General features: G+C 45.8%; 1 protein-coding gene across 14 annotated transcripts in view; it reads right to left on the reverse strand.

Moving 5' to 3' along the window:
* The window catches only part of LOC118512251 (FH1/FH2 domain-containing protein 3-like), a 76,557-nt gene that overhangs the window by 3,360 nt on the left and 46,553 nt on the right, over positions 1-26,644 (reverse strand). For 7 of the 14 annotated variants that reach the window (XR_004906275.1, XM_036056395.1, XM_036056394.1 and 4 more), the window contains 8 exons: positions 24,792-24,901; positions 23,742-23,800; positions 7,025-7,433; positions 5,610-6,361; positions 4,799-5,413; positions 4,068-4,639; positions 3,856-4,003; positions 45-861 (listed from right to left, as the gene is read on the reverse strand). Coding sequence is in view for 11 of the 14 variants with exons in the window: in XM_036056395.1 (XP_035912288.1) it covers positions 45-861; positions 3,856-4,003; positions 4,068-4,639; positions 4,799-5,413; positions 5,610-6,361; positions 7,025-7,433; positions 23,742-23,800; positions 24,792-24,901 (3,482 nt within the window). In the remaining 3 variants the exon portion in view is untranslated. The remainder of the gene's footprint in view (positions 1-44; positions 862-3,855; positions 4,004-4,067; positions 4,640-4,798; positions 5,414-5,609; positions 6,362-7,024; positions 7,434-23,741; positions 23,801-24,791; positions 24,902-26,644) is intronic. The other 7 variants (XR_004906277.1, XM_036056396.1, XM_036056404.1 and 4 more) reach the window with 5 other exon arrangements.

Raw genomic sequence — 26,644 nt, forward strand, 5'->3', positions numbered from 1 at the left:
ATTAATGCAAGTCCACCTGGACTTCTTCTCCATTCTTTCCTTACCTGTTGAGTACCCGTCGATGCACAATGTCCAGGATGATGATGCGTTCGGCACAGTCGGCCAGGAAATCGATCAGCTTCTGCTTCAGATGCGGCGCCGTGTCGTGTTTGCCGATTAGCTTCAACCGGTCCCAGGACGCCTTGCACTCCGTCTCCAGGTAGACAATGTTGTGGGCCAGCTCGTTAAAGTCGGCCTTGGAGGCGCGCGTGATCGGCCCAATCTCGGAGTACAGATCCGTCGTGTTGGCCTGCGATTCCATCACCATGTGGCAGAGGTGGTGCAGCAGCGAGTGCTTGTGCACGGTATCCTTCACCTCCGGCACCTTGGCCAGATAATCGATCTGGAACCCCTTGACTGGCGCGCCGTTCAGAAAGATGCCAATGTTCAGCAGCGTCGAGAGGATGCACTTGAACGTGAGATTAGACTTGAGCAGCTCGATGCCCTGCTTCAGATCGTTCAGCGGTTCCGCTATTTCCTTCTCGATGTTCTCAAAGTCCAGCTTGAACGCCCACAGCTTTAACCGGGCGCCCAGCTCCGAGATGGAGGACAGCGTCAGCAGAAACTGTTCGGCCGTACCGAGCGGCAGCTCGGGGTTCAGCATCTGAGCCTCCTGAATTTTGCATCGCTCCTCGTCCGACGGCAGCATGTTCAGCAGCTTGTCGATGCCTTCACGTGTCACGACCGTCGAGTCCATCTTCAGAATGGCCGCCTTAATGGCTCTCGGGGGAGGCAGCTTCGTCATGGCGATGTTGATCGCGTTCGAGCGCTTATGGTCCAGGACGATGATTTCCTTGTTCTTGTTCAGCTCCTGTTGCTTCTGCACGGGTGGACAATTTGATAATCACGTTGTTGAACGTTGGAACGTGGCAGGACCGGGCCACCAAAAAGGGTAGAGACGAAAAAGAAGAGCAAGAGAACAGAAAAGAGAAAAAAAACGAAACACAGAGATAACAACAGTTTACTAAATGGTCTCCCCGAAGGTGGTGGTACAAGGACAGTACGGTTTTATTAAATTTCCTCGTCCTGTCCGCTAGAAAGAAGGAGACGGACGCCATAAAAAATACAGCACGGTGAACGAACGCGTCGTGGCAGTACTGCCTTCGAACACGTGGCAACAAAAGATGGCACAAGGGTAAAAGGATAAGTTCCAGCGAAACTAAATAAGATGTAAAATAGGTTCATGCATATTTATGAGTGCAAACAGGGCGGTACGGAACAGGCAACGAGCTAGCCAAGAAGCAGTGGGTTGACGAGTTTGGAGGGTTTTAGTGACGAGATAGTTCACGTGATAAAAACGGGGGCCGACGGATAGTTTAATATTATGATTAAGCTTCTAATAGCTCAATGTTCAATTTTTGTGCAGGTTTTTGTTGAAGCCTTTTCGTTTTGGAGTTAATTTTAATTGATTTTATTTAAAAAAAAATGAAGAATAACCACCTCCTATGCTTATTTACTTTCAAACCCAAGAGAGTCGTTTCTCCGGAGAGGATCTATTAATACAAACAAAAGTGTACTCCCTGTTGAATATAAATGTTCCAGGTTTGCTGGAATGCTGGAATCAACCTCTTCCATTGTTTGGCACGATGGAGTAACAAGAATGCAAAATCATACATCTAAAATAAAGTTTCCCGAGCTTTTTCCTTGGCTGGTATGGATGGAGCAAACGCTTGGTTGGGGAAATATTGAAAAGTCATCAGAAAAGAGTGTTGAAGACAATGACGAAAGCATCCACAAGGTAAGTTTAAACTGCATCAGGTCTAGACGGATATCCCTCGAAGGAATTTCTTTGTGAAAAAGAATGAGCTGGAATAAAAGTTGATCCAGTCTTTGCTTCACAGGAATGTTGAAACGGGACCGAACGCTTCCAGTGAACGTTAAATCTCAATTGAGGGCCCGAGCTTTGTAGGAATTGCAGGAGGAAACTTTCCCGATCTCGTCTCGTTAGTAACTTAATCAATACAGCACCACCCTCAAGAAAATACCCAGGGGGGGAGTATAAGAAGCGAGAGACAGACAAATATGGGGAAAAATTGGTTGGATAAGAGTATCGCATTCATCTTTTAGTCCGTGTGTCAGTGTGTGGTGTAGTTGGCATCGGCAGCTCAGGTTAAGTATATTGGTTACCCAATCAAACGATGATTTCTGGTGCGATAAATCAACTCAGCCTGCTCCAAATTTCCTGTGGGGCCGGCTCCTTAACAAATGATGCCTTTGCTACTAACCTTTGCTCTCCTGCAACGCTTTCATCATGCCGTCTATCTGCTTATTTTCATCTATTTTTAACAAATACTATATCCTGCTCCATATTTTTCCTTCATCCTTTTCCTCGACTCGGCTCATGAGGCATTGAAGGAAATTTTATGTAACTTTGGGACAGGGGTTTGGGAGAGGTTTTCGTCACGCGACTCCAGTGACGGTGTGAGTTTTGGAACGACAATGTAAGAGCCAGGCACACTTTTACCAGGAAATGAAGTAAAAAGACCTCGTACCGCTTCGCATCAACGAGGCAAGGGAATGAAAGATAGAAAGTGCTATATTAAACAGATCGATTTCGTTTAGACGTACAAACACACAGACACAGAACCGAAGTGAGGCCACCAGGAGCAAATTGGAGCTTCGGATGGGGAAATCAAATGGAATCGCTGCAACAACAGAAAGGATGCAGCAAAGAGGATTAGGAACACGAGCCATACCGTACAAAACAACGCTCTGAAAGCAAACAAGGAGTTGCAAAAAAGGGATCCCCAATCGTGCTCCATGCGGGTTACAGGCTAACAATTTTACTAAGGGATAGGAAATGGAAATCCATGCAAAACATACACACACACATACACAACACACATAGTGAACGCATATTAGGCAGCCCTTGGCGTATGGTTTGTAGACCACCGAAGCACTCGAAACGGTCAAAAAATTAAATGTGGCGGTAAGATGGGATTTAGCTCAATTGATGTCTATGGTCGTAAAATTAAATAAGGCGGGATTAAGCGTGGATTGAAATGTTCCTTTCCTTATCGGTTTTCCGCTTTTGTGTTATGCGATCCATTTTGAGTTAAACATTTGTACGATTTAATAAAAAGGCAAAAGGATCCCGGATAGCTTTTACATACTAAAAGTTTCTTTTTTGCTCTAGTAAAGCTTAAAGGATGAGGAGCTTTGAGTTGTACCAGGTGGTAAGTTAATGCATCTAGTGAAGCAGCCGGTAACTAAGCAAACACATCAGCACGCGTGACACAGAAACATCCAAAACGGGGGAAACAGAAAGAACTACGGAACCACTCACCTCCTGGTTAGGTCGTGTACACAGTTTAGTCATGATGGTTGTGATACAAACAGACACACGAGTATGACGGTGAACGAGGAATTTTGATCGAGATTTGGTGTTGATTTGCACGACGAAAAGTAGGTGATATGTGATACACAGTGATGGAATGGTGGTCCCCGAGAAAATTCGGAAAACGAGTGGCTCATGTATGCAGTATGATAGCAAGTGGCCGCAAATGGTTTCGTTCACAGTTTTCGTCCGCGCGTGCATAAATTCGAATCGAATGATGTTTGCATAGCAAAGAGTAGTGCGATGTGCGATCGATTGTTTTGGTTTTTTTGTGGCCATGAACGAACGATGGATGGATAGAGAGAAAGAGAAGGTAAAGAGAAACAGATGAGTTATGGCAACCTGACCCCGGGGTATTACATTAGTACTGTAAGTAGTAACAGATGCTGCTCCATCATCCACGATGCTGATGACATGACACGAAACTCGGACTCGACTCTTCCACAGCAGTGATCCTGCAAGGCAATGATCGTCCCTTACCTTGGTCATCAAATCTTTGGCTCGGGACTCGAACAGATGCTCCAGCTTCTGGGTGTCGACTATCGCTTCCGGCAGCTCATCCCAGATGGTGCGTTGAATCATAGCCGGAATCATGTCGTCGCGCACCTCCTTCCAGAACAGTTTCACCTGCAAAGGAACGCAAGATCAATTAATCTCCAAAATCCACCGCTACACGACCTTTTACACGTACAGTCTTTTTGTTTTTCTTAATAGTGGCCGAACCGTCCAAGCTGTTCAGTTGGCCCATGCCGTTTCCGTTGAGCATGTTACCCGGCAGTGGCACAAGGTTAGTTGGCGGCGGACGCATCATGCTCGGTGGAGGTGGCATTCCGTTCATCAGCATACCGCCCGGAGGTGGTGGTGGTGGCACCGCACCACCAAAGCCGCGCGGAGCCAGCAAATCCTTATCGTCGTCCGACGTGAGATCCGTAAAGTCGAGATCGCACAGGCTTAGCTTGCGCGTCATGTTCTTGACAATCTCTTCCCAGTGAAGCTCATTTTCCGATTTCTTCGGCTCGCCGTTGGCCAACTTCTTGATGTCATTGTCCACGCTGGGCGATCGCGAGATGTCCTTGTTGCTTTTGCTCTTGGCCAAACCTTCCTTGGCCTTGGAAATCAGACCCGACATGTCACCGATACGGTTCTGAGGCTTTTCCTCCTGCGGGCTTAGCGGCAGACAGCTGAGCTTCTGGGTCAGATCCTTCACCGTGTGGTCCTTCTTCAGCTGGAGGATCAGTTTCTTATCTTCGTTGTCCGATTCTGCTAAAATGAAAAGCAAACGTTTTAGATTGAGGGCTGCAGATGAGTAAATCTGTTAAATAAAATGTTTAGTATCGCTCGCATACAATGGAAAGGTTAAACTGTTTCAGTCTGGATAGAAACAGTAATCTGATGGTGGTCAGCCTAGTTACAGAGCCTTACCTTGAACCGGCGGGAGATCTTGACTCTTCGTCTCGGCATGCGTTCCGTTCACGGTGCCATTCGTCCGTTCGTAGCCCGCGTTTGTAGCGGATCGCCGTTGATAGCTCGAGTCTGAGGAATCCTTACCGTTTGTTAGCTGCTTCCCGTACGCCGAGAGACTCATCTGTGTCTTAATGTTGGGACTCTTGTTCTCGGCGTCCGGTTCCGCCAGTATGCTGGCTCCACCGCGCGCACTTCTTACGCTATTGCCATTGAGATCTACCTTGTAGCGATCGGTGGCCGTACCGTTAGTTCCACTGATGCCGTGCTTGTTGAGCAGCAGATTGCGACTGTTGCGATACTCCAAACTGTCCAGTGGAGATGCGCCATTGGTCGTGCCGTTCCCATTAGTCTGAACGATACCGTTTGTGTGCTCGGAATGATTAAGGGGTTGTTGCTTGTGCAAAATCACAGACGAGGTTAGGCCGCCGTTCAGCCGCAGCTGAAGTTTGTCTTCTTCGTGGATGGTTGGCGGTGTTAGCAGCAAGGAGTTGGTAGACGTTCCAGTGCCATTGCCGTTAGTAAGTCCACTGGATCTGCGGTAGAATCCTCCGTTCCAGTGTGCCGTAGAGTATCCTAGTTGACATTGACCACATCGAGCACACCACAAACAAACGACACACACACACACGTAAAGGCAAAGTAAGCATGCGCAGAAGGAATACATGAACACAAGTTAGTAACAATGAGCTTCATAATGTTTCACACAGCATGAAGTATTAGCAGGATAAGCTTGCTCAAAGGAACAGAATCCATCAAGAGTCGTACGTACCATTGTTGGCGTCTTCTGCCGTAGGAATACACCCGTTCTGGAACTGGCCAAGCTCTTGCTGTTCACGTAGAAGGTTCTTCTGTCGCTCGGCGCGTTCCCGTCGTCGACGCAATCCCGGTGTTACACCTGTAGTATCGCGAGACGGATCGTGATAACCGGCTCCCGGCAGATGATCACCGCTGTGCGCCGAGCTAGAACTGTCCTCGTCCTGTTGACGCTGCTGTCCGGGCAGCTGCAGTCCACCGTACAGCTGTACCGGTGCTATTGGTGGGGGTAGTGGTGGCGGAGGTGGTGGTGGAGGACCACTGGGTGGTGCCGCATACATGGGGAAGGCGGGCAAAGGAGGTGGTGGTGGTGGGGGAGGTGGAGGCGGAGGAGCAACTGAGGGAGGTGGAGGTGGAGCAGTACCCGTGCTGTGTCGACGCGATTTTCGTCGATCAGTCGTATCGTTGCCGGTGGAACGATACCGAAGCGTCTTGCGGACAGTATTGTCCGGTATGCGTATACCATCACACTCACCGTCCTCGAAACGTAGGACGTTTTCGTACAGCTGCAGCTGATCGAGTAGATCGAGATCCGTGCCCGGGCGGGACATGTACCGCTGGATGATGCCCTCCATGCCTTGCTGCTCCAGGAAGTCACTCTCGTCGTAGAAACTGTCCTGATCGCTTAATCCCGACAGGGTTTTGTTGATAAGGGATGTAGCGTAGATCAACAGTTCGGTGTCAGCATTCTCGTAGTCTTTGAGTAACCTGGAAAGGATGAAAGTTGTAAATAGTTATGCATTGGAAATTTTAAACAAAACTTGCATCATACCCGTAAGCAGTGGCTTTTTAATCATATTATCAAATTTATCGCTGAATGTAGGATAATTAGAACCAATTCAAAAACGTGTCCTGAATTAGATTGCCAACCACAGATGAAAGCTTTGCAACTCAGAAGAAAGAGTATCTTATATCGGAAGAATTAACCTTTGCATTAACACTGAATTGGTATTGACTGAATTTAATGCTGAGTTTATGTGATTGGCTCTGAATATTAGCGCTCAACCCGATCGTTCATTGTCTTTCCCAAATTGTTCTTTTATGCATGACTACAATGATACAGTGTTATCAGTTCAATTTGAGCAGCGACGGATAAACAAAAACAGTCAAGGAACTTTGGTTGAAGGTTAGATCGTTCTGTAAGTAGCCCTAAGTAGGGTTAACCCTTAGATAAAAAGGAACTTATAATGCACAATTTTCGAAGAATGTTTTAAAAAGCTTAACACTACATGAAGAAATAGAACACGTCATAGATTTCAAACACCTGTTTGATCTTATCCCGTGACTTTTAGTCATAATTTTGAATTGTGTTGTGTTTTTTTTATGATTCTAATTATTAGAGTTGATTCTCCTAGCAATTTCATTACTTACCGCATGATGTTGTTCCATGGGACCACTGCCCGTGCCGTATCCATGAACCGGATGGCACTAACGAGCAGATAGCAGTTGCCCTCGCAGTACTCCACAAACACCAGCAACAGCTTCAGGGCCGTCTTCACCACCAACCGATAGCGGGAAGCGATCAACGAGTACAGCCACTGGATTGTCGGCGAATGCTTCATCACACCGTTCATACCGTCCACGTACAGCATCACCTGTCCGAGAGCGCGCAGGATGTAGTTCTGGTAGTTCTGGTCCGCCTCGCTACCGATCTGCACCAGACAGTTAAGGCCACCGTGTGCCACGAACCCGTGCACCAGATCCTTGTCCTCCTGGAAGATCTGTTTCAGCGAAAACAGCACCCGTCGCAGTTCGCGGCCTTCGGAGGAAAGAAGCTTTTCTGCAATTGGGAAAGAAATCGCACAAAGAATAGCATTAGATAGTGGTAGCGGTTGGTTTAGGAGCATAAATCCCTGTCCTGTCCAAACGGAAACGAGTGAAAGAAATCAATACATTCTACGGTGGCGTACTGGCGCTATTGTGAGCGCGGTACGTGAATCGGTATATCGGAATTGACCGATCAGTGCCGCTTTGAACGTAAGCCATTAAAGACATCAATCATCCGTACCGGCGGTGTCTATGGCGACAGCCACCCGTTTCAAGCAGAACCGGCCGCAAAACCGGCCCACCGAACCGGCAAGATGAATGCGCGCGGATGGCGCCAGCCACGAGATTAGGAAGAGAAAGGATTGCTTCGGGCAGTTGCAAAATTTGCCAAGCGCTTGTAGTTTGTTTGTCGTGCGACGGTGGAAAATGTGCTACGACAACAAGGGTTCCCAAGTGGTGCTAAGGTGACGATCAGCAGGAGAACGTACCCAGCAAGACGATGACGGTGGCATCTTGCAGCAAAGGTGTCTGGCGAACGAAAGTCGAATGGTCCATTCAGTTTCAGCAAACGGCAAAAACGGAAACACGCCACGGATGCTTCATGCAGTCGGCAGCAGGAACTCTGGCAAACGCTAGACCGATGCGCTATGCCCGCAGGCCGTTCGTTGTTGAGGAAAGCATAAACACATTTATGCTCTTGATTGAAAGGGCATTTATGATGAGCATGAAGCGAGCAGTGAGTGGAGCAGAAGCCGCGGGTGTGTGTCTTCGCGCATTGTGTTGATGTCGTGTCGTGGGCACGACCGGTGCACGTGGTTGGTTGGCTGACGACCGGGGATTGCGGTGCTTTTATTTTACGCAACATAAACAGCGTACGTGCACCGGAGCTTTGCGTACGCATCAATCGCGTTTTGATGCATTATTAAATTATACACGTTATTAGATAAGAGAAAATTGGACAGCCTGACGCTATCGGGGCAGAATAATGGTGGTTTCAACAACGACGTCATGGCCTCACCGGGCCGGGCGAGTGTTATGCGATAGGTGATAGGTTTAGTGTTCCGCGTAGTGAGAACCGCACCAGCGAGTGATTTATTTCCTGCTCTCAAGCACAAGAAAAGAGGAAGTATTTAAAGCCATCCAGCCATCCAGCTGTACAGTACTTTTCGTCAAAAGCGAAGTAAATGAGCTCATTAAGCGTCAGTTAACGTCAAGAGGCCTCCCGGTCTGCCTAGTCCAGTCGTAACATTTTTGCAGCCCGTTGTTCCATCGATTCCTTCTGCTTCCAATAAAACAATCGTAAACTTTAAATGAGTCGTTCTAAATTGGGCTCCTAGTAATAGGAACATTTGTGTTATGATGTTCTTTTAATTACCGAATCCGTCCGTCGGTTCGCCCAGGCCGTTTTCATACAGCCGAACATATTTTAGGCCTCGTTTCCCACACTGACACTGCCTTGCAATAACTCATGCTGTCTCACCGAGGCGAGCAGTAAGTGAGGATCGGTTTTCGTCGTCCGAAACCGAAAGCTCGAAAACGCTCGATTCGATTTCCCTATCCTGCCAGCGAGAAACAAAACCAGACCAGATTTGTAGACCTTGATCGTGAACTTAACAGCCGTGCATCAATTTCATCGTTTGGCATCATCAAATCAGGCTACACGCTACAAAAAGCCCAGCGTCAGATTTCGGTTTCGATCGTGAGGGTCAGCTGAGTAAATCAGCTCAACACACTTCAACCGGCTCCCGTAGAACTGCTAATCGACAATGACCTCCTGGAAGAAAGCGGAAAACCATGTATCACCAATCACGACTGTTGGTGGTACATTGGCGTTGGAGTTGACGAAGATGCCAACGGATGCAGTGCTACACGGAGGAGTATCTTGGCCCTTCCTGATGAAGGTTTTGGAGGGAGCGAGAGGGAATTTAACTCCTGCCGGGATGGTGTGACAAGCAACCCTTTCGAGTTGGTTTGTGGATGGAAGTTTTATGCGCGTACACGATGTGGCTGTTGTTGCTGCTGCTGGTGGCCCGGGTGGCTCGGAGTGCTGAAGGTTATAAACTTTTATGGCATCTTCTACAGAAGTTTTGTAAGATGGTTTTGAGCCACGGCGCTGTTGTTCCGAGCTCCCCCATTGCTCTCCCCCATTAACCCTAACATCCTAACAAAATCGTTCGTTCGTTCCGTCGCTTCCATCGCTTTTATGTATGTGTGTTTATGGTTTTGTGGCTATCTGTGGTTTCCATATCATTCATTGAGCTTTTTAGAGAGCTTTTTAGAGGCTGGGGGATGGTTTTGCTTTTCATTTCTTCTGACATTTGCAAGAGCTTCCTGTCAGGGGACGAAGCCTCTTTTGCATCTTTTTCGTGAGATTGGCGGATTCGTGGCCATAGCAATTCCACAGTAACCGATTCGCACATAAAACCTCCTGCCAAAATGACAACGACAAAGTCCTACCTGTCGTCATGTGTCACAAACGTGGAGCTGGTACAAAGTCCTGTCGGAGCGTGATGGACATGTGAGCATCCGGCAATGTGTCGTAACCATGGTTTGATTCTGGCTACCGTCTGACGTTCTGAGGTCATAAAATGGGAGGTTTATCGACTCCCGGTACTCTGCTCTGTGAGTTGAAGAATTCGATAAGTTGATTAAGAGAACATGCGAGCTCTTTTCGATGCTGCAACATGATAGGTGGGGTAGATTGCTCTAAGATTTTCTCTTCATATAAAAAGTTTTCAAATATAACAAAACAATGTAGTAAATATAAACCTGAGCTGCACTTCCGAATTATGCTTCCGTTGGACATAAAGAACTACTCCTCATCCGCACAACAGATACATCTCTTTGCTGAGGATTCTTTTCCTTCTCTCTCCTGCATAAACCTGAGCACGTGTGGACATACTCATAAATAAACAACGGAATCACACGACCGGTGACACACATTTCATCTGTTACCGTCTTAGATTCTGCCATTATTTGCCTGCCTTTTTTGCCATTCCCCTTGTGGCTTGGTTGTGAAATCTCGCCTCCACTGTGGATGAATCCTGTATGTGCGACGGCTCAACGATTTTTTTTTTCGGATAGATTGGGCAAAGAAATCGTGACAACACTCGCAAAAGAGGATGAATGAATTATCTGAAGAAATTACAACCTTGACCGTTATTCTGTTCGTCTTCCCACTGTGGCCCGTCCGTCGCAATTTCTCGAGACGTGCTGTGTGAATACGATAGTTCTCTGCTTTAGGATGTGATTACGCTAAGCTCCAGGTCGAGTGTCCAGTACTGTAGCGCGTCAAATGAGTTTAAGAAGTGTTTTAATAAATATTCTTCTTTTAGATATCCGTGTTCAGCTCCTACAGCTCTGACCATATCCAGAATTAAATACTTCCATCAGGCGTGTGAAGAATGTGAAATAGTTTCTGAGAGACCTGAGCAGTTAGGATGCATCAAGGTTTTTCTTTTCTCCTGGTCAAACCGTCCTGTTCTGTTTATATTTTCAGCCGATTGCTGATCGATTTTCCACAACCATCCCGTTCCCCCCCCCCAACAAACGACGCACATCCAATCCCATCCCCGAACATCCGGCCACTGTTCCAAGTGTGATAATCGATTTTTATGTATGGACTTGAATGATCCACCTCCGGCACTTTTGATTAGCTCGAAGCTATATCGTCGGATCGGCTGGGAGGATAAGCAGCAGCCCATTGACCCGATGGCAGCTTCTGTGCGTTGGGGCGAATCGATAGGAATCTTCGAGAGGCCCGACACAGCACAGCACAAGTGTGTAACTTAACATCGTGCACAGATTCCTGCCGGTCTCGTGTGCCGTCGGTGGTGCGAACCTTTCCTTTGGCTGTTAAATAATCGACCGAAATTCCATTCCAGTATCCAGTACACTCACGCACAGCAAATTCCTGCACGTCGGGAGAGTCCTCGCAGCAGTAGCAGCAGCCTATAAAGTTCGCCTGTCCCAAACGGTTGGCAGAATGACTTATGCGATTCGCGCCTCAATCTTGCGGAGAATCTTGAACATGGTCTTTGCATCGTGGCGCTGAACCGTCAATTACGGGTAGAATTTGTTCATCGCCGTTCGCACATGAACTGCACCCGCAAACAACGCCTCAGGGATCGTCGTCGTCGTCGTCGTCCAGGGGTCGTACCATAAACAAGAAGCAAAGCATAAACGAGCTCAGAATATTGAACATTTCGCTTCGCATTTGTAATTTTTGCACATACACAAACGACGACGCGGACCCACTAACTCATGACAATATAGTGTGTGGCTTGTACCAGGCGATGTCGCTCCTTTTCCGATAGCTGATGTCGTTTCTTCGATTCAAAATTTTCGGTCCCAGCAAAGAAAAAAAAAGGCACAAACTATTCGCTGGAAACCAGGGATGGGATGCACGAAGGAAATTGGAGGATTTCTTCATTCTCCGGTACATTGACCTTGCATATGTACGAGCTTTGGGGCTGAGAATAAGCGTATTATGTAAATCATAAGAATGGTAAACGAATTCGCACTGGGGACATGGGGACAGAATCGGGATTTCAGCATCATAAATACACTTTCCTTATTGGTGGTGGGCTATAGTGTAGGCTGCGGTGAAGATTTCGGTCTTGGGCTTTGCCATTTGCGCTGGTTCACCATATCCCGAGGAGCTATGGATATTGCAATTTTCAAGCGTTCCTTCATGATTTGTATGCTGTGTGCACACACGCACGCGTGGATACCCAAAGGATAGATAGACAGACCGTCTTCATCTAATTTTCCGAAGGTACCAAGAGTTTGTCAAACATTGTTGACCAAATATTCAGGATTCTTATCAAACAAACCTATGAAACAGTTTGCAGTTCGGAAGTTCAACAGATATTCGCAGAACCGGATTTTGCTGTTAAGAGGATATGTAGAAACGCACAGTTGTTGTGTGTGTGTCTTCCTTTTCCCTTAACCCACACTATCTCTAACCATCAAGATCGTCACGTAAAATTCAATCAATGTGGCCCACAAACGGGGTGGCGATAAAATAAATTGAGCTTCAATGGGCTGCGCCTGGCCGGCTAAAAGCCTTTCGAAATTCGCGTCGAGCTGTCTAGCGAACAATAAAGCGGTTTAGCGAAGGGTAAGTCCGTTGTTTTCTTTCTCAAAGGCTCTCGGCATTTGTGGGCCCTGCAGTGTGATAGTACAATGCGGATCTAGCGTTGAATGCTTGAAAGGAACAACAGCCCATCACAGTGGAAAAGAATCATTTTAGGTAATCCCTCCTAATTTGAGTGATAAAATTTCACCTTTCTAGACATGGTTTATGAGAAGGTCGAGGAAGGCCTTCATCGCACGGAAGAAGCAGGCTGCTCCAAAATGGGTGGCAATCTCTCATCCAAATTTTGTGTCCAATGGCGCCCACCGTACCGGGCAACGTCGACCGACAGTGATGCCTATGAAGCGAATCATTATCGACAACGGCCGGAATGAAGGGCACAACTTTCACGCCTACCAGGCTGCTCGAAGCGTTAGGCGTACCTCGGTGTCGCGCGTGAAGGTAAATCGCGGAACTTGGAAATGTCCAAGTTCAGCCAATATTGGAGCGACCTTTTGGGTTGCAGCCGTTTCAACACGATCGTGTTAGATCGAGGTGAATGAACGGTCTTCTGACTGGGAAATGAGAGTAAAAATCACTTTCATTTAGCATCTAAGCGAGATGTGATAACGAGCTGCGGTGCGATAGGAGCAGACGAAGTTGATTTCTTCTCGTTGGAAGATGAGGAATATTTATCCTGGATGTCCGCTTCGATGAGACATTTGAGTTTAATTATGATTCATATACATATGGCTTAGTAGAGATCCATATGAACGTACAACTGATGTTGGAAACCCCTTTGCCATTGTACTCGTTCCCTCTAAATCAAGAAAACGCTCATCTACCGATCAATCGACGCATATCATTTTTTGCTGCAGATTTCCTGTGTTTTATACCACACTGACATCGATCCTAAACCCCGATCACCCCCAAACGATCTTTTCCAGTGCACCGAAGCCAGTTTGCTTTCACAGCCCGACCGAGATGATCAATTTAGAACGAGCGGTGATTTTTAAGTTGGGTGAGTTTGCAAAAATGAAATATAATTTGTAGGCCATCGCTCACCATCGGTTGACGGGGCAAATTTCCCTCCTGCATACAAACGCTCCTTTCTATTCGAGCCAGATCGATCGAAACATCGGTTACACGGTGCACACGGTTTTCTTTGTTCACGGTTTTGCGCTGATCGATTTTTAGGTTGAATAAAGTGAAATACTTTCAATTCGCACGCTAAAACGCCGATCCGTCCCACGCCGAAATGCGGTCAAGTTCGGTGTATTGGCAGCTAAATTAAATTATAAGAAGATCGGCTCAGGACCATCCACATATTGAACACTGCTGTCTAATGAATACTTTTTCCTGCTGCTGCATTGCACTCAGTTCAGTCTCAACAGATAGGGGCGTAAATGAAGCTTTGGCGCTAAAATAAATCATCTCGTGTTGTCCTGGGCCCATAAAAAGCAAAATGAGGATCACAAATGTTATCCCCTAATTTACCGGAGCCCAATGAACGACCGGCGATGGCAAGTATTGCGGCTGCCTTGTAACCCGTCGTAAAAAGTGACCATTAATTCGGAAACGGTCGCCTTTTGCACGGGATGCAATTTATCACCATAATCATAATGCTGCTACCGAGCTGGTAAAAGGGTGATGAAGTACGGTTGTAACGGTTAAGCGTTGGCTGTACTGATTCCGTTCTGCCTTTTTTCTTCGTTGGTGCAGGAAGTTGGGTGTTAATATTTCGAATTAGTATCGAAGACGAGGGGTTTCTTTGCTTTCGATGCTTTGGCTGGTTATTGCAACGCGATTACCACGTGGTTTTGTGTGTGATTTTTTTTCATCTTCCGTATCTGGCGAACAATTCTTTCCGAACAAGTACAATGACGTTTCAATCTGGACTTGGGGACTTTTTTTGTCGATTCGCTCAAGAAACGCTGACGATTTCGTTTGGAAATGATATGTGTAAGTTCGGGCATGGCACTGAACGAGCAGGATTCAAATACGCCACGAGAATATATTTTTTCCGCGATACTTCTCAAGACGTATGGGGCCTTGTGTGAAATTTATTCGATTTTATTGCATCTTGATTCCTCGCTTTGGTTCTGCCAGTCGACCATGTATATTTCAGTCGATACGACAGCCGACCGTTCGACAGTACGATTCTTTCGTGCAGAAGAAGATGGAAGAATGCACGATTCTTTTCCGGATGGTTATCTTTTAATAATGGATTCATCGATGGATATTCGATAAGGATTGGTGATGGTATCGAACCGTGGCGGTAATAAAAAGTCCATTATATTCCGCTGAGCGACGCATTGTTTATGATGCATGTGTGTGTGTGTGTGTGTGTGTGTGTGTGTATGAGTTACTTTTGAGGGATTTCTTGCGATTCAAAACAGAATTAAAAGGTTATTTGTTTGCAAGAACCCCTCTTAAAATGAGATTAGCCGCGGTAGAATTTCAACCGTTTTGCGAATAGAGCTCGACACCGATCTGTTAAAATAAATCAGCTATTTAGATCTTGCAATGAAATATTTTCGTTATAGTTGAATATTTCATTACGAGGCCGTTGACTGTACGTAAGCTGTCTTCTGCAACAGTTACACGATTTACGATAAAAACTCCATCACACTAATCGGATCAACTGAAAGACATCGACCATGGTGTGCGGCCGCACGATAAAAATGTGGCAAAAATGTAGTAATTAATAAAAGCCTCAAAGATCACCAGCACAAGATAGAGACACAGTCTCAAGTCTTCGATTCGTTGCATGTATCGATCCAAAAGCTGAGAGGAGGCTTAAATGCCGCTAACTGTGGCGACTGGACTAGAAATTCCAATCACTGGAGCTCTCGTCTGCCCTCTCGGCTAATCAACGTGCTAACCAATGCTAAAGTGTCGCTTCGTCATAAAAACTGCTGAGAGATGGATAAAGCAAACCTTTGGGGCAGCGGACTAGGCGCACCATGAGAAAGAGTGTGGTACATTATTGCTTGTCTTGCTCGGGAGCCAGGAAGCGACAAAACGAGCACGCACGCAAGTTCAAGTTCATTCATTTAAAGGCATTTGGCGCAGTTATGCTCGGCGGTCTGTGCAAAGCGAAATCGAAGCCACCCAGAGCCACCTTTTACGACTCGCGCTGCTCTTTCGCCCGATAGCAGCACCCAGACAAACATCTCCTCCACCGACCCACCAAAGGGGGTCCGTTCGCCTGAGGGGTTGCAACTGCCAATAACCACTCGTGTTGGTCGTTTTACCCGCTTTTTTTCCGTAACACTGTACACGAGCTGTCAACCGAAATGGTCAACGAGCTCATCAGCAGCATCACCGTCGTCTTAAGCACGGAGCCCGGGGGTCCGTCTGGTGCTTTCAAAAGAGGCGGTAACGGGGTGCAATGCAATGCAATATAGTCCTCTTCGTGTTTGCGGTCCCCCCCTCCGGGCAAGAGCTTGCAGAGAGTGCAATGAAAAACTGTCATTTGCTGGAGAAGATCGACGGAAGCTTTTTTCTACCCATTTTCTCTACAGCAATTCATTGGAGAATGTTTCCGGTGGAGCTTTGAGGCAGCACGCTTGTGGCCCGTTGCAGCAAGAAAAGGTTAGTTTTTGTGCTGATGGATCGAGTTGTCTGTTGTTGTTCTCTATTTGCTATTGCCATTTTTATCTTTAATATGAGGTTTATCAGCATCCAAGATCTTGGTGAAGTTCTGCGTGCTATAAAATAATCCTCTGCTAGATATTAAACTTTCTTTTCATGGCCATTATCTTCAAATTTCCAACAAAGCAAACAAAATGATAAATGTTTTGATCGGGCAGGCAAATGATTCAAGTGACCCTACGTGTTTAATGACTTTATTTGTCGTGTTCGTATGACCTATCCTTGAAGTCTACAGCGTTACTTGGAGTTCTAATACTCAATCTGGAAAGACAAACTGACAGATTTCAGATGCCTTCCGGCACCGTCTGGCCTCCGGCTACTTTATTGGCGTGGAGAGATTTCTGAGTATCGCACCAGCTGTTTCTCTTCTTGGCCTATCAAAATCAGAACATAAACGCGAAGAAGCTCAATGTAAGCGCATAAAAAAAAAACATTATAGAAGAAATTGGTGCCATCACTCAGCTTGAGAATATTTACATTAACGCTTTCGAAAGGAATAGATTTGTGTCGGTCAATTCATTCGGCTATCACGATCTAGATCTTATTACACTGATCATGAACCAATAACAGACGGGATCTGATTAAGTTACTGTTATGCTAGTTAAAAGAGAGTTGAGAATTTTCTTTCGGGTAATTTGGAATGGAATAAAAGAAGGATGTACCCAACATAATCTTTGACTAAAGCGATAAGTCCATCATATTTCGGTAGAATTTCTCTAAAATACGCAGTAGAAGGTTTTGACTAATTTAAAGAATATTTCACTCCACCCTGTGATGGCTGCTAGTAATGAACTGTACTGTACCCAACCTTGACTGGGCCAACAAACTACAACTCTGTGTGTGAGTGTGTCAACACTTGCGACATTAGCCGAGTAAAATGATCATAAACACAAATTACTACCTTCCATCAGTGCAGCGCTTTTTAAAACTGTTTACCATCACCTGACCTTGTTCGAGCCCTTTCTCAACAGCGCATTTGAAAAGGTTTTTAAAGACGGCATGGCCCCAACAGCAGGCTGCGAGTCTGCGGGTAAATATTTGGGTCGTTGCAAAGCACTACACAGCTCCACTCAAATAAAGACGAGACAGAAGTGAGTCAATCATCTCGAGAATGAGTCATTCAAAGACAATAGTGCTGCTCAATTATGTTTGTGCGCGCATTGTTTAACGATGCCTCACCGGTGTGTGATTAACTTTGACATATGTAAAACCCGAAACTGCCATTGAGCGAGGCACGTAAGCATTCCGATCAACAACGGTAAGGTGATAAATACTTCTCCAAAAACTGCTTAAGCCGTTTCGACTGTCTCAGCCTTATCCAGCCTAAAGGGAAGCTATCTGATTGTAGGTTGTGCCGCTGTTGCAAACAAATCACTCGGCACCGGCCAAGATAATTGCTACCGTTTGGCTAATAAATAATCACGCTTCAGCCCTCTGGACCCTTAATAATCCAGGAATCTTCGGACCCGAACGACTGGCCAAATGAAGCCATCCATCTGTTACGATTGCACCGTGCCTGGCATATCATATCTAGTCTCCCGGTTCCGGGGGTTCCTTCATGTGCCGATAGAAGAAGGAGAAAAAAATTACCCTCAGCCAAACCCTGAGCGGTCAGAAATTGCCACTTCTCTGGCCCGCAGAACAGAAGCCCGGTAGCAGCCGAGCGAACGAGCGACCGACCGCCGGCAGGAGTTTTTATAGCCGATTAGTGAAAGCACGTAACGTCACTTTATTATAAAAACACACACACACACACACACACACACACACACACACACAGCCTTCTGCCTTCCTGGAGCAGCAGGGAAACCCGTTGAAAGGGTGTTAATTTTTCCCTTTCGCATATTTTGCGCTCGTTGATATTTTGCTGGTGCCGGGGAAGCTTTTCTACTTAGATAATCCTGGATTGAAAGCTTCTCTGATAGAGTGTACCGTGTGTCGAGAGTATCGAATCGATGAGAATATTTACTACAATTTCATGGCTAATAGGAGATAAACTACCTCGGAGAAAGAAAAAAAAGCACGGTATTAAGCCTCATCAAGTTCGAGAAAGGTTTTTTTTTTCGGTGCAAAATCTTGGCCGTTTTATGGACACTGATTGAATGATTTGCCATTTTTGCATTAAACGCTCCTGGGTTTCGAAATCTCGTCAGCTAGTTTTATTTCGGTGTTTATTGTTCAGCTTGCTTGCAGGTCTTGCCAATTCTGCAACGTCACGGGCCGTGGTCGGAGGTTAAGATCCACAGGATTCCAGGACTCGAGACGATTCAAGCCGAATGTGATGTACAGAGACACTCGACGTCGGAAGGCTAATGGAGGTTTGGTCATCGAGATTGCGATTCCCGTTATTCCCAGTGGAGGCATTTTTGGCCGATTGATATCCTCGCCAGTACGTATGCAACATTGTTGTTGTGTAAACTACGTTCCATCACGTACTATCCCACCCTTTGCAGCGGTTGCGGAAATTTGGTGCATTCTGCCCGATCATTGCTTGCCCACCGTATGGCAACAAATCCCAACCGAACTATCATCGCCGTTCGATGCTAATAAAGTACCGTTTAGTACCATCGCTGTCGGCCATAACTAGCATCTACTTGCCGCGCGAAAAGAACCACATCGCAGCTAGAATGGTTGGGGTTGGGGAGCATTACGCTGAAAATTCTCAAATTATCGTCCATTTGACCGTGTGAGGTTGCTTTATTTCTCGTTCGCAAAACTTCCACTGATGGTCACTGGTTCGGCCCCGATTCGGGAGGTATTATTATCGATTTCGACGCCAGAATACCGAATGAAGCTAATCGGTGACTTTGGCCTTTCGCAAAATTTCTTCCTTCCGAGGGGGTTCTCGGAACGCAGCAGAATTTAACAACTGGAGCTTGCGACTAGAGCTTTCCAGAGCTTCGGAATGAAAACATGCGGGCAAACCTGCTCGTAGTGGGGTACACGGTACTCTGTACAGGGAGCGAGATGGAAGACAGGCGCGTGACGTGGAGGGAATTAGGGTCATGTTTGTTCAAGACAATACGGCGTTGGGCTTCGGTATTTTGGAACGGATTTCGCACATACACACAAACACAAACACACGCGCATACGGTCGTTGGATGCGTGCGTAGATAAATGGGGATGCTGCCCTCTGACATCATCATTAGCTGTCGCTTTTCACACAGCATACGACATGTTTTGTTTGTTCAAATACTTTTAGGTTTACTGGGTACATATGACCTCGGCAAATTAGTGCCTATTGCCCTCGGTAGAAATTTAAGTGCATTAGGAAAAGAGGATTTATTGGGACGTATTGTACATGTACAAATTCAGTGATAGAAACTTTTTTTTGAGAATTTCAATACTATTATTTCAGATTAGGCTTTTGAATATGTTCTAGTACTTCATTGAAAACAGACAACAACTTCTTCTTCTTCTTCTTCTTGGGTGGCACTACAACCTCAAAAGTTCTCGGCCTGCCATTTCTGGTTTTCTGTGACTGGATTTTACTCGTAGCTAGAAATGGGATTTGAACCCCGGACCTGCCGTATGAAGACCGGCGCCGCTGTCGCCTCGGCCACCGGACCATCCAGACAGCAACGGTTGAATTGTTTAAACAAAATTAATAAAAATGACTTAGATGGTATTTAGATGCCTTAAACGTACTCTAACATCATCTCTAAACTTCTCAGTTCTATTTTAGTCTATACTCTACAGTATAGACCATACACTTTAAAATTTGTTTCTTTAGACGAATTCCGATATATGAGAATCAAGCTCTCAATAACAAGTCCAGAACAAGCATATGCTGACTGAAATAAAAAGACGACGGGTGACGCGGCTTATGGCTCGGAGTTGCTATAAACTCGCTAACCAACCAACCAACTTGTGCAATAAAATAATGATGCTTAATTTGTTACCAACGACACATGCAAATCCACATGCAAATCAACACTCTTCACGCTCAGTCCAAAACGTCGAGTAAGTGCTTCCTTGGCCACGAATGTGCTCATCCAAGTGAAAGGCTGTCTATGGTGGTCCATACATACAATGTTTCCAAGCACTGAACGTTGTAAGAAGGATACAGCCACTTCCAGAATCCATCAACTCCCACGACCACCCCAGTGAATGTGGATGAGATGCCTTTTCTATTGCGAAACAATTTTATGTGCAAACACAGCCGACAACAATTGCAATAGAACCGGGTTCAAACTTCGCTCACCACGTCTCCTGGACCGCACACAGCCGATCAGTCAATGAGAATGGTGGTAGTCAATGAAGCACAGTGTCTGCGGCACACTTCATCCGTATTACCATTTTCATAATGATCACTCACCACACGACACAGCACAACAACATCATCTTCCGGCCGAGCATCATCCGCGCCGCGTTAGAGCGTAAGTGGTAGCCGGGGTCAGGGCAACAGGAGCATCATCAGCATAATAATGGTACAGAGCAGAGACACGGGGTCAGGCCAACGGGGGCTGTGAGGCACACGCACGGGTAGGGCCGTGTTCGGTTCGTTGAATTCGTATGAATTTATGACCGAATCACAAGCCGATCGATGGTTATGTTTTCTTTCGATAGCGATAATTGCCTAATTAGCATAACAAAACATCGATTCACAGCAGCCAGGAGACGCACGCAAACTATGAAGAGCCCACGGGAGAGACGGCCACCTCTTCCCAGCTTCACCACCATCGTCCGGCCATCGTCGAGGCAAACGGTTATGAGCTATCCAAACTGCTGATGCTTGTTGATCGTCAGATTGCGTTGTGGGCGGTAGCGTAGAATGAATCCGCTGGATTAATGCTGTGGTAAGGTTTCGTTTTTTCCCGCTTCTTGTATCCACATTCTCCTAGCTGATGATCCCTAGCAGAGTATGAAGCTCACTTTCTGTGACGCTTTGCGTACTTTCTGGAAGCATTTCTGGTTTCCCGATGCGTACCCAAAGCTCATCAAACGGTAATTAATGATAGGGCACGATTAGTACTAACTGTTATTTTCTTGCCCATTTTCAGCAATAAACTTCCACGCTATCGGAAGGGCTTTAGCGGGTCGGCTTTAACCCACAAACTGGTGCCTGATTTGCAAATTCTTACTATCTTTACCGTCCTTTTCAAGCTTGACGAGAATGGGCGCTCATCGCTGTAAATCGTATCAAGAAATATTGTAAACGGCAGCCTTTCTTTTACCAATTTGTAGGCCGCCCCGCAATCCAATTTACGATCACCAAGACGAGTGTGGCCAACGTTGTTAAGCTAAACGTGTTTAGCCCCAAAACGGTAGATAATCAATTTGCAAAAAGGCATCGGCACAAAACCGCACTAAACGAAACCGACCTGCATCTAATAGTGATTTAGAGGTGCACTGGTTAGCTGGAGCATGGCCGGAGCAAAAACCGCCAAAGTGAAATGGGAAATTTATCAGCTTCTGCTCGCCAAACCACTTCATTGCACCCGGCACGACACTACAACCCGCACAGCAAATCGAGCCGACCGAAGCCTGCTGGGACGAATTGTGGCTGGTACCGCCACAAAAACCCCGACCTGCGTCTATATCCTTTACCGGCCGAAATGGTGATACTCGATCGTTACATTACGCTGCAGCCAGCCAATACTAGGCGCCACCCTTGACTAGGACTGCTATTTGCAAGTGCAGCGTTCCAATGCAGAGGGATGCACGGTGTGCGCACATTGCAACCAATTTCATGCCATCCGGAACGATATGAGATTCTATGTGTGTGTGAGTGTGTTGCGTGGCTTTTTTGTGCCGCTCTTTGCCAAACTTTGGTGGAGAATTTGTGAAGCGTTTGGAGTAATGGCATGGAATAAATTTTATTTCCATCCCGTTGGGAAAAGGTGGCGTCTGAAGGCTCGGAACGGGTGGCGCGAACTGTTTGGGAATCGCATCGAAAAATATCTGTCTGTAAGTCTAATGGGAAATTCGTTTTTCGCCAGGCTGCGGTTGATGGACCTGTTGCTTATTGAGTCTGCAGGAGAGATAATGTCAAATGCAACCCATCCTGACGTACGATTACACCTGGGAACAAAGTACGGTGCTTGGGAACTATTGCGAAATAAAATTAAATTTAGTTAGAAAATAACCAGATCAATGTTGAGTGATGTCTATTATGCGTACTTCGTAAGAATTCGCTAGGGAAAGTTAAGATTAAGAAGATTTCATTTATTACCTTCCCAGCCAATGTGGTCACTCTGTTGTGACGGACCGAGTGCTTCCTTCCTTTCGCCACAACCCCGGGCCCCATCCTTTGTTGTATCCAATTTGAAATTTATTTACTTTTCATTGTCCTTTCGGTTATGATACGAGACCACGTTCCTGGTCCTGGGACACGGTTCAGCAACATGGACCTGGACAAAAAATGCCATCGTTTTATGGAGCACGTTATGCTTTAACGGTTGGTAACGGTCCAATTCCTACAATGGATCTACACTTTCGATTTTCCACCAGCACCAGCCAGAGCACCGGATAAAGTCTGAGGAGCTGCTCTAGACAATAAAAGCAACCAAAACGAAAACGAAAAAACGGAAAAACACATCACGCGCAAAGAAAGCCATCTACTCGGGAAGGGTTCTGGCAGGTTAGTTACCGGAATTCATCCGGGACACCCAGGTGTGCTGTAACGAATCTAAACTCGAACGTAAACCAAAGTTAATTGAGTGAAACATCAAAGAAGGCACAACACAAGTTATGCAGACGATTGGGCCACCGCTGCCCCAGCTGCCGAGCGTTACCTTGGGGCTTGGAGTTGTTCGATTTCTTTGTTTTTTTTTTTTTGTTTGGCCTGTCCCCGGGTGCACTGCAGCAATGCTGGCAGGAAAAGCGACCAAACTTTTTTCACAACTAATCCGGATCCGGAATTTCGTCGCACTGGAATGGAATGTGCTTTGTCTTCCAAGGATGGTGTCCAGCTAGCGTGTAAAGACGGTCAGGGACAGGCAATCCTTAAATCGGAGACCCGACACACGATAAGACATCCATCCTTTGTGTAACAACAGACAGAGTGGAGCGTGTATTCTTTAATCTAATGATTTACTGCAAATTATTTGCCTTTGTTATGCAGCACAAGCTCGGTCTGAAGATGAAATATTTTCAAGCTTGATGCTGTCCTCGTGTTAAAAAATATTAAAGATTCCGCTTCCTGTAAGTAAGTACGAGCTTTTCTGGCGTTTTACCTCAGCTACGTGTACCGCTCAGTGAAATAAAATTAACTTGTTTGACCAGGCCGTAAAGATCTAAACATCCTAATATACCATAAACATTTATAACCTGAAGCTCCTCCGGTACCTTCTCACAAGCGGAGCACGATTTTGAAGATCCTATTTTCCCATCGGTCCTCACCCCCTCTCAGCGTCACGATGCCCGTAGACGACAAAGAAAGTGGAATATGATTCCTGTACGTTTAAAGTGCCTGCACGCTCTCACGGATGGGACCTATGACCGTTTTACCGGGTGGTTCAGGCCAGCATGTTTTGTCATTTCACCCCGGAAAGAACGAGGCCGGGGTGGCTTTTGGCTTGAGGCGCACACGAAACTGAACGTGCGCCCTGCGAGTCAGGTCTGCAATAATTCTTGGGGACTTACCGATAATGGAGTGAACTCGGACACTGAGCTGCGTACGGACGACCAGCGAGTTTTTGCGGCTGCGAACGAAGGAAGGTAAGGAAAATAAAATTAGAAAAGAAGAAACACCATAAATAGTGCTGTTTATTAGCTAAAGCACACGGGGGCTTCATGGAAACTTTTCCATGCGACAGTGGCGGGTTTTTTGGAATAGTTTTGACTGAAAGTTTAATTAAGGTTTGCAAAATATTTTCCGGCCGATTTTTCCGGCCGAAACAAAGCCCTTTTGGAGAGCTTCTTCTTTGCAGAGTGAAGTCCTTGTGTACCAAATGGAACAGTTGCGATCGTTATCCAATTAGTTGGCAAAGCTTTTTTACACACATTACAGTCGTGAAAAGCGTAGCGAAGGAGAATAAAACTCTGGTTTCAATCTGATTTGCAAAACCTACGTTCGCCGGTGCTATTTTCAACTCTTCGCCTAATTTTTAAGAAGATAGTGTACACACAAACTACACCGCGCTTGGTAAGAAAGTTTGCTAGCCAGTGATATTTTCTTGCCACTTGCGCTTGTCATTAGAGGGTGTCTGCATAAACCGACCAACGACGGAACAAAGTGTTCAAATGACAGAAAAAATGGGGATATTTTACTCTCCTTCGCTTCCTTAAGAATTTCCTCGTTGGTCCATTGGACGCATTTCCGGATGAAAGCGAACTCCAAAGATCCAACTTTGGTGACAACACAAAACGAAGTCGTTACAAACTATGGAAGGGTGCCGGGACCTTGCACTTGTGCCGACCAAACTTTTCAACTGTGCTTGAAAGAAAACTTGGCCCCGGCGAAAGTGGACGCCAGGAGTTTTCCGTGGAAAGCAAGGGGTTTCGCACGGAGAAAGCGCACCGTCAAATTTGTGCGTTCATTCTTTCGCGGGAAATTAATGTGTTGCAATTAGAAGACCGGGCAATCCCGGGCACCGGAAGTGGCTGCAAGAGCAATTTAAATTCATCCCCAACCGGTGTGGAATGGTGTGGAACTGGTTGTGAAAATTAATACTAGATGCATTTTTGACTTACTTCGAGTTGAGACCCTCGATGTCTTCCGATTGTTCGGCCAGCGATGACTCCAGATCGAGGTACGCTCCATAGTCTCCGTCCTTGTACACTTGGAGCGCGGCATCGTCGAGCTGTGTGGGATGAAGAGAGAAGAGAAGTGTGGGTCAGTTATTGAAATGTGACACTGGGATTCAAAACAAAAACATCATTGCTGATATCAGTTCGCTAACAGGAAAGCTCTCAAACAAAGCTAGTCGAATCACGTTTCGAATGGAGCGGTATTATCGGCATCGCGGTAGAGAAGTCATACTTTCGCAAAGCATTTTTTTTGTCGTCAAGTCGCGACAATCCTAGCTATCAAAGTGATGATGTCGGTTCGAAAGTGTATATAAAATGTAAACCATTGTGAATGTATTTGATTGAAAATTACCTCAGAGCTACCAACACCATAAAAAATGGACCTTCGAAAACCATTTCAAGTTCAGCCATTTCTTCTTATTCTTCTTTCTTATCTTTATGGTTGTTATAATGACGAGCGCAATGTTTGTGACAAGTTCATGCATAAAAATTAAATTCTGCACACCATTTTGTGCAGTATAATACTATCCCCCATCTGACCATCAATGATACGTCTTCTAGTAAGCATATTTATTAGCAGCATCCTGTTGTTTGTAGGTGTGCTGAGTCCTAAGAATATGGATTTAACAGCAAATAATGCAACAGTTGCCTTTATCATAGAGATTCTCAAATTGACTGATCGATTGACTTTGTGTGGATATGCATGCCATAGATGCCCGAATATTCTGCTGCTCAAATAAACTTAGACTGATGATGGAAAAGGCGAGTCCGGTGGCCGAGGCGACAGCGGCGCCGGTCTTCACACGACAGGGCCGGGGTTCAAATCCCATCCAGACCGCCTCCCCGTACGAAAGGCTGACTACTTTTCTACGGGTAAAATTAAGTCACAGAAAGCCAGAAATGGCAGGCCGAGACCTCTCGTGGTTGTAGTGCCACAGAAGAAGAAGATGATGGAAAAGGTTTGTCTGAGTGAGAGAAAATTTGAACATATTCCATCTATTTTCAATAAAAGTTTACAAATATATAAATAATTAATTAAACATTATTCATGAGCTTACAAACCGTTAGGAACATATCGCAGAAATCCTTCCAAGGAAATGTCAGAGCCCGTAATGCGATACTGTAATTCGCTGTCTAACGGATTTCGAATTTGACAACCTTAATATACCGATATGTCCATTTAGAGAGTTTTTGTCATACACTGGAGCATGGTAATTCGGACTTTAATGTCTCTTGCGGGAGTGTTTTTCTTAAGCTCTTTAAATATAAGTGTTGTAAAAAATTCATCTGTTTCATAAAACTTCAACTCCACTCGAAGAAGTTAAATAGTGACTTTATTTATTAAATACAATTCCAACACGATCGTAAGCAATGGCGACTTAGCAATTAATACAAGCCCGTCAAACGTTTTAAGTTCTTCATCTGTCCAGGGTCGGTCCAACAAAGCAAAACCTCTTCATGCATCTGACCGCTTATAGCGATGCCACCGTTGTACGCTCTCTCTCTTTCTCTCTCTCACACTCTCGACGGTTCCAATTTCGCTCCCAATAATAATCCCTTGCGCTGAAGGAACCTGACCACACAACAAACAATGCTGCACAAAAGGCGAATGAAAATGAAAATTTATTATTTAATTTTATGGTAGGTGCTCATATTCCGGCAACACCTTGAAAGAGGTTGCCTCTGAGAGCTTTTTTGTGTGGCTCATCACGGTTGAAAAATGAATATTAGCTCTATCTTGTCTGTGTCTGTAAACATTCGCGTGGATGAGCGAAAACAACAAAGTGCATCCCAAA

This window comes from Anopheles stephensi, chromosome 3, assembly GCF_013141755.1.
Source record: "Anopheles stephensi strain Indian chromosome 3, UCI_ANSTEP_V1.0, whole genome shotgun sequence".
Taxonomy (NCBI): domain Eukaryota; kingdom Metazoa; phylum Arthropoda; class Insecta; order Diptera; family Culicidae; genus Anopheles; species Anopheles stephensi.